Raw genomic sequence first — 9062 nt, 5'->3', positions numbered from 1 at the left:
TTAATTCAAAATCGTTGAGTACGTATTAAATGATTAAATACTAAAAAATGTTTTTTCTAAACTTATCTTGGAGTTTAATTACGTCTTCTGGGAGATCAGAAAACAGGCTATGTAATTGTGCTTCAATTCATGATATTATCCTTGTTCAAATTTAATTAAATAATTTTCTTTTGCTTTAGGGCATGATGATGTTTGATGATGAGTCAGAACCAAAGAAAACTGAAATTGAGCCACAATTGGCTATTTTCACGATGACGACATTTGACTACAACTACCAGAATTTATTTCGTTTTTGCTTTCTTATTGAAATTTGTCAATCCCTTTGAGGTTTAAACAACAATAGCCCTAATTTGCACAAGAAAACAACAAACTGAAGGATTCTGGTAGTTGTAGTAAAATGACGTCATCGTGCCATCGATCCGACGAACAACGAAAAAGTCATTTTCGAACTTTCTCTGGTCTAGATGCATATATGGGTGTAACACAAGAGCGCGCGCCCTCAAGATCTCTCGTGCCTAACAATCGAATTGCAAAGACAAACCACAAAAAGGAGTAAAAAGAATCAAACAAACAAACACAACAGCAAGTTTGAGTACACTTAACTTTAAACTTTATTTTTTTTAAAGCCTTTTAACCGTTAATTTATCAAAAATAAATTCGCTAACTTCTGCTATTTAAGTGCGGAAACAAAACCCGTCCCATACTTCCTATCTCGCAGAGTACACTTGGGTCACCAGTTAATTAAGTGGCACTACTCGTATCGAAGATCATATATTTAACATTTGTTATTATTCATTCAAAATATTTTCCCGATTCATCGTACGATTCTGATTGCCTAAAAGCACACGTTTAATTCACCATAACCAGTTACTGATGACCAAATTTGGAAGAATTTTGTGTTTAACGAGGTTAAGGCACCGTTAGCCGAGAAGAGCTGGGGACGAGGTTGAGTTGTTTTGGTTGTGAGCTTGAAATATGGCGGACATTTTACTCATTTCAAAAGTAAGAACTAGGCAAAAAAAAATAGCTAAAAACATGGCAAAAACAGCAAGAAAACAACTCGAAGGGCGACATCCTGCTGTCTGAAGAATATTTGCGGGGCTGGACAAACCTAAACGTGCACTATCGAAGATGAACTTAACATCGATGGATCGATGGAGGTAAGCATGTTTTAGCCATGTTTTTAAACTAGGAATTATTTTGAATGAATAATAAAACAATTATTGAATTTGGCTTTCGTATCATATGAAGAATTATGAAGATCTCGGAGGTTGTTATCCGCCTCTGCCGTACCCTCCTCGATCTCCATAATTTTTCATAAGATACTCAGCCTCATTCATTAATTGTTAATCAACTGAGGCTCGCACCTCGTGTATTTCATTCAGTCTCAGTCAGAATTCTCTCAGAACGACACAAACAAACAGTGACACACAGAAAAGCCCACCTTAAGCCTACGACCGAGGGATGCGCAGAAGCTTGCGCGGAACGTTTTTCCGCCCTGAAGATGCGACGCCGCCAGTTAAAAACCCGAAACCACGTTGTGGAGGAAAAAGAAAATGTAAACCCCAATCTTCTAAAAACAATTGCAGCGTTGACGACAACTATGGTCCGCCGCAAAGGTACCGTGGTACGCAGTGGTATGTAGTAAGTGAGAAATGGTTTCAAACAAATGCCTCAAAATTTACAAAATACAATTTTGGAGCTTGAGTGGGTGGTGACCTTGACTGCTTCGAATTGCAACGGACGACAGATCACCAAAAATCTGCCCATGATTCCTCCTAGCCGATCCAGTCCTCTGGTCTGTGCCGAGAAAATAGCTGCAGGTTCTCCGATGCTGCACTCAGTTCACAAGACCCTGCATAAATTATTTGATCGGCTGAAAAATTTGACAGGACAATTCGTTCACTCAAAACCATACAATATTTTCACTCCCTTGACACTGGGAACTGACGAACCAGGTCGAACTTTTGTCAGAGGTTATACCACCTGCCCATGCGCAGAAAACTACTTGATAAAATACAAAATGGCCTCTTTCAATCTCGTCCCCAGAGCCTCCGTTACTTTTGTGCAGCGGATGGATTAATGATCTCCGTCGCTGTACAAAAGGATCGCGACCTCTGAGAACGAGATTGGGCCTCTTTTAGCTGAGATACCACGCATCCATGCAACCACGCCTTTGCAGTACAAAAATAGAAACGGTTATGGTGTTCACACCGCGCCGGTCAAATTAGCGACCTTATACTGGCTAAAAAACTGACAACGATTTTGAACTTTCAAATTTTTCAACAGCTAGGTGTCTAAATTTTCGCACGGTTAAGGTTGTTTCGTGTGAACACCTAAACTCACGAATTTTCAACGTATCTGAACGAAAATTGTTCCAACCGTGTGAACGTCATAGCCTTCAAATACTATTCATGTTTACGTTTTTTATTAATTTTCGTAACGTGCGGGTCTTTTTTCACTTTAACCGCATTGTTAATTAGCGGCATAAGAAATAAAGAAGGAGGCTAGGTTTAGAAATGCTTTAAGTTAAACTATGAACAAATACGAGCAAACCTAAATCTTAGTATGCAAGAAGCTGGCGCCAGTCATTAATCTATTTCAGCGTTATAAAAATGTTTCAAGATCTTCTTAACTACAATTAAGTTTACCTTTTGGGCCTTGTTTTAAAAATGAAAGTTAATAATGGTATTTCCGTTAAACTGGGCCTGATCTCAGGTTAAGTTTCCTCGGGAAAAAAAGCCTAAATTGATACACATGGTCGCCGATGTTGCATTTTGTTATCTTGTACGTGAGAGGATATGAAGGGTGTCACCAGTGCGTAATAACTTTCGATCTGTGCGAGAATCAATGGTCAACTTGATAGTTTTTAATTACACCTTTCAAAAGGACATTCATTGTCTTTTATCACGGGAAACGTAAGTTAAACAACTCAGAAATAGATTTTCTTTGAAAGAAGATAATTGTTTTATTCTATGTTAAGTCGTACACTCTTGAATTTTTTAACCACAGACTCAAGAATTGGAATCAAATTTGACACTTATGGGCTTTACCTTTTTGACGATATATTTCAATAATTTCAATTTGTGCAAATATCAAGTAAAAAAGTAATAACTTTTCGTTTGATAACTTTACCTCATTAGCATTAGTTTCGATATTTGTTAATTTTTATATGCATCAAGGAGAAAGAAGAAAACAGTTTTATCTTTAAACGGAAAATTTCATTTTCATTACAAAGACATTTGCGCGAATTTTTTTTTTTTTTTTTTCTAAACAGATTTTCCTTTGAGATGAGAATGAAAAGATACAGGAAGTTTTCCTTCCTAAATACGCAAACGATTACGTTATTTACACTTCTCCCTTCTGCCTACTGGTCATACGCTTGTAAATTGGAAATTTCATTCGTGCTTTCGAAAACTTCCGTGACAAGCTAAAATTTCATTGGTCATTACGGATAGAAAAATAATTATCAGCTTCATGTTGTCAAGTAATGCACTAACAAATTTGCTTCGATATTTTTACCAGCAGGAATTTTGATCTCAAAGAAAAGCAATTTTTGAGAAGAATAGATGTGAATCAAATAAACACATTTATGCATCTGCACCTCCATGGAGAGGGAATATGATCAGTTACAGGGAGAAATGAGTCAAATATCTAAGCTGTTGAGAATCGTGGCGGTATTTCTCATTTTAAAGGAATTTTCTCTTGCCTTAAGTTGCAGCGACACAGGTATGAATATTTATGTAAAATATATGGTACTGTTAATTCAAAAGGTGTCCTCTGGCTAGACAATCAGTTTCCAAGGCGTTCCGTCGCTACTTGTAGGGCAATCGGAAAACCTAACCTCGTAACATAGGTGACGTTTGACGAATAATGTATTCGTCCACTCCTCCTCATATCATAAAGGAAAGTATATTCTAGTTTAGTAATCAGTCTCAAAAAGTCCAAAGAAAAAACTAACGAGACAATAAACGTCTTCTTTTTAGAACATAACCTAAGTATTTTCCGTTCAGAGAGTTTACGGATTACACATTAGAGGCGAGAGGTGAATGTGTTCAGTGTTGAAATTATTGTAGAATCAAATAGAACTGGTCTTGCAGAGATCAGTTACCTGTAATTCCTGTTCTTATACCTATTCCACATGCATGAACCTACAGAATTGTAATTTTTATATTACTAGGCCTAATAACAACCAAATGAACATAAGTTAAGCTCCATTTTCATGGTGAAACATGTGCAACTTTTCTTACTTCCAAACCTAATGAACAAATCTAAACTTAAATTAAGAACGTTTCGGTACCCCTTTTATAATTTCTGTCCCTATTTCGGCACACACTATTTTTATCAAATAATAATAAAAATCCAATATGGCGGCGGTTTAAAGCTTTGAGGTCATTATCCCGTCACCCAGGCCGGATTGTAAATTTCGATTATTTGGCAAGCACGACAGCCTAGCACCGCGGATTCAGACGAATTTTGAGCTTGAGACTATATTAGCATTCGCATAACTATGTAGTATCAGATGTAGAACCTTTGATCTATAGCGCTAGCCTTTGTATTATACAGTTCTTACCGTTTGTTAATCAAAGTGGAGTTGAACGCTTAAGGAAAGGAAAACCCCCGTGTGAGCCCCCTTAAAACACAAGAAAGTGGCAGCTCTTCAAAAGCGGGGCTCGCACATTTTATGCATTCACTTCTAAGGCACATGCCACCATTGTTATCAAGTTTATTACCTGTGAAAATTTCCGATTGATACTATTTCCATTCCAATTACTTCCTATGATTGCAAAAGCATTCAGAATAAATGCTTTATTAGAGGCGATTAGAGGCGGTGTTACTGTAGTGAGTGACAATTTCAGTTTAGTTGTTTTTTTCAACTGTGATTCCTTTGCCTCTCAGAGATATTTAGACTGAAACAGCCGGTATTTTTTCTTAGTATATAGGTTAAGAACGCGCGCGCGAGAGGTCAATGGAAAGCCAGTCTGTGAGGGTAAAAACCGGCGGAGATTGAGACTGGGGTCGCGCAAAAATATCACGCTGGCGCTTCGCGTCTTTTAAGTAAAGAAGTTTTCTTGGTATTTTCTGGCAGTTTCTTTGCATTGCAAAGGCACTATCAATAACATGAAACTCAATTTAACAAACGTGTTTCCGTTTTCGCCTCTGTGATTGAATATTTGCAAAGTGAATGAAAGAGCATCGAAAATGCCGTTAACTTGAGCATAACGTACGACAGGTACGGCAACATTTTATGTTATTATTTTGCATTGCAAAGGGATTTCCAGTGCCATCAAACTCAACATCACGTGTGATAGCTTCCTTACACTCTTCGTGGATGGAAACCTCGTGGGTGAAGGTGATGCAAACGTCAAAAACAAAAGTTTTCTTCAATACGAACTAGCACCAGGGAGTCAAGTGGTAGCTCTCAAATGCAAAGGAAATCCTCAGCCTTGGCAAGGAGGAATTCTGGGATCGTTTGAAAACGGATTAGTTACCGACACACTATGGAAATGTGTGACGTCAGCTACCTTGGGGTGGAATATGAGGACTTATGAAGATGATAACTGGCCAATGGCGACATCAGTTGGGCCAAATGATGACAATACATTTCCTTGGGGAAAGTTCAGCAGCATCGACAGCAGTGCAAGCTGGATTTGGACAAAGGACAACGTAGAAGATACCGAGGTGTATTGTCGACGTCATCTCGTATCTCCCTGTAGCCAGGGTAAGCATTTAGTTCCATTTACCGCATTCATCACAATTTTCTACTTTCTACCGGATCACAGCTCCTGATAACAGAAATGACATCAAAAACTCGAAATGGAAACACAAGCCCCATGCCAGCACAATAACCGCATAGTTTTAAAAATTCCCGCCACTTCCGTTGTTTAATTTACTCATTCTATAGACTATGGCTATCTACCAATGACTTCGGGCGAATATTTAATCAAAGTTATTGTAAAATGCTCCGGATCCACTAATAATGGTGAATCTCTGTTCATATTTTGCCTCCCCCACCCTTCTAGTAGGGCCCTTTTTCGCTTCATCCCATAAAAAGACAAACAGGACATTAAATACCAAAATGTTTACTAATAACAAAATTTCAACCTCAAATATGATAAGCAGTTAGTTTCAAAACTACTTTTTTAAATCTCTGAATTTTCAGTAAAATCCAAGACTGCGACTAAGATGGCGGCTATTTGGAATGAGATTACTCTCCCTTAGCAGTGCCATAGCCCATAATATTTTTGTCTTTTTGTAGGGGTCACCACAGGCTAAGCTTTACAGAGCATTTCTATAACAGAGCAAAATCAAGGAAAAGATAGGTCTAACCGCCTTTTCCTTGTGATATAAAGAGTAGCGCAAATCGCGCAGCTCAAGTAATTGACTTCCAACTCGAACCTCGCGCCAACTCGAACCAAAATCAATTTCCCCTAGATTTCCTTCATACATTTACTGTAATTTTACCCTCGGTAACCTGAACCTCCGCTAACTCGAAGTAATTTTTGTTTCTGTCCACATCGTTTCTATATAATTTTGACCTCGATAACTCGAACCATGTTTTATGCGCGTGACAGGTCGGGGGAAAAAACAGAGTACTGAAGTCCTTGAAGTGAAGAGTGCTTGATACTTGCATTCCTCCCCATCCACCTACTTATCTCCGGTTATTTGCTTCGAACTTCCGATAACTCGAACTTTTTTCGATTTCCCTCAAAGGTTTGAGTTATCGGGAGTCGACTGTAGTATCTTTAAAAATTTAGTGTTTATATAAACTTGGATTATACCTTAATCAGTGTCATTAGTCATATTTTTTTAGTCCTGACTACGGCCAGAATCCTTTTCGTCTTTCCTTTCATATTTAAATTTAGCAATTCTAAAGCCCTAATTCACACATGAAAGCAAAACCCTGGAGTATTCTGGTCGTAGTGGTAAAATAACGTCATCGAGCAAATGGCCTTTTCTTGTCATTAATGCTTGCAGTTTTTATGAAAGACCATTTCTCCCTCTGATCACAGATTGGTTTGTTTTGTTTTTGTCAACAGATAAATCCGCCTTCTATAACTCTTGGGTGACAAGTAAGGACATAGCAGTAGAAGGCTTTCTGCTTCTTAAAACAAAAGTGACCAGCAAAATACAATGCGGGCTCAAGTGCAGTCAACACAAGACATGCTTGTCATTTTCAATGCAATACACGAAAAGCCCAGGAAAAAGGATTTGCGAACTCAATACAGTATCAGCGAAAAGTCATCCTCATAGTATTGTCAAAAGGATAGGCTTTCAATATTACGAACGTGTCCAGATATTTTTTTAGGATTCTTGGCTACCATATCGGATAAAATGGATTTACAACGTCGTTCCTGAGGGCTTTTGCTTTTGAGGGTAAAGGTTGCGATTTACAGCCAATTTCTGTTATTGTGGCCGGACTTCTTTGGTTCCGCAAACAGTCAAGTGTTCATGTCCTTAATAGGAATTGAGTCTGTCTGTATTAGTGGGGTGTAAGAAGGAATTTCTTTAGAAACATTTGCGTGCTTTTCAATTTACAGATATATTATTTAGACTGCATGCAGTATAACCAAATTTTTTGGGTAAGAAAGTCCGGTAACCTATAGATGCGACAAATTTAGGTCTTGGCGTCGGCTAACATACGTACAGACTCTGGAGGAGTGGGACAAGAGCCTCCTGGAAAGGAGACACTGCACGAAAAGTTTGATTTACATCAAATTTACTCAATGCAAATTTGCTGCAAAAAGTGCAAGCTAAGGTTAAATAACGGGCAAAGATGGTAAATACCGCATAACTGGCAATAACTGGCAAGCAAATGCAGAATTTACCATCTTTGCTTCTGATTTCCCTATAGTTTGCACTTTTTTGCACCACATTTGCACCAAGCAAATTTGCGTTAATCCAAGTTTTCCTGCAGTGAGAGTAGTGGGAGGGGGTGTCATGGGCAGACAACAAGAGTTTATCTTTGCAAAAAAATTGCATTGGCCAACGTCCAGCTACAACTTTAATATTGGATGTAATTAAACTTTTGTATATTTTGGATGTCAATTAGTGGCTGTCAAAGCAAGGTATTTTTTTAGCAGTATCACAGGACCATATTGAACACTTAATAACTGGTCCCGAGGAAAAACTTTACAGTTAAATTTGTTTGCCGAGGCAGAGCGAAGGGAAACAAAATGAACTGTTTCCCTAGGGACCAGCCTTCAATAAGTGATCTGCTATATAGTTGTAAATTTTGAAGCTAGAAATGTAATAATAGTGCACTGTTACCCTCTGACGTCATAGATTTTGCAACGTTGCTCGCTCAGGGATTTTGGTGGGAAATAGTTTCAATGTTAGATGTCATGTGACATCGAAGTAACCAATGAGAGCGTGCGCGATAGGGAAAAATTTCCAACTATATAACGATGCAGGATATGGTTATGCCGATGTAAGCCAATGCGAAATGTCACGCTTTCCAAGAAAAGTACTATTTTTTTCTTGTTAAAAACTATCTTCAAATTATAGTAACCAAGAATAAAAACTAAGAGCTAAGATTTCGACTATTACACTTTTCCTTTCTCTCCGTTCTGTACACTACATTTTTCCTCTCCCACTTTCCTCGTGTGGTGTGATTTTTGAGCTGGTCTGCCTTGCAAGCCGAAGCTGGGGTCACTTAAATAAAGCTGTTGCAAGTGTAATTTACGAGCCTGAGTGCAGCTATTGTTTTGAGACTCTAAAAAAACAGCCATGCTTGAATTCTTTTTTTTTTTTAATTGGCCCCATCATAGTTCGCATACCCTTGCGTGCAATATAACCCAGTGCTTTCTTTAGGTAGAGCATTAAAAAAAATTTTTTGTTTGAAGCTCTCCGGGATACTTACTTTCATTAGCCAAGGCGCGGCAGATATAACCAGGAATATTGTCGGTAAAATCGCTGTAAGGAAAGAAATTGGCAGTGAGCCAAGGATATTGACCAAGGATAAATATGAATCTCTACATAAATTCATCACAATATGTGTCTGGTTAAAAATGCAGTTTTATTTATTTATTTTTTTAATTCTTTCATTGGCATTAAAAGGT

The 9062-nt window shown here is 38.1% G+C and overlaps 1 protein-coding gene across 1 annotated transcript; it reads left to right on the top strand.

Annotated features, from left to right (window-relative positions):
• The first annotated feature begins 3493 nt into the window (after nucleotides 1–3493).
• Nucleotides 3494–7347, top strand: LOC140946983 (uncharacterized). The gene is made up of 3 exons (XM_073396067.1): nucleotides 3494–3729; nucleotides 5273–5722; nucleotides 7041–7347. The coding sequence occupies exons 1-3, from the start codon at nucleotides 3609–3611 to the stop codon at nucleotides 7307–7309; spliced, it is 840 nt and encodes a 279-aa protein (XP_073252168.1). The 5' UTR covers nucleotides 3494–3608; the 3' UTR covers nucleotides 7310–7347.
• Nucleotides 7348–9062: the final 1715 nt, after the last annotated feature.

This window comes from Porites lutea, chromosome 8 (genome assembly GCF_958299795.1).
Source record: "Porites lutea chromosome 8, jaPorLute2.1, whole genome shotgun sequence".
Taxonomy (NCBI): Eukaryota; Metazoa; Cnidaria; class Anthozoa; order Scleractinia; family Poritidae; genus Porites; species Porites lutea.
Note: the sequence above shows the minus strand (reverse complement) of the source record. Positions and strands in the feature narration are given on the sequence as shown.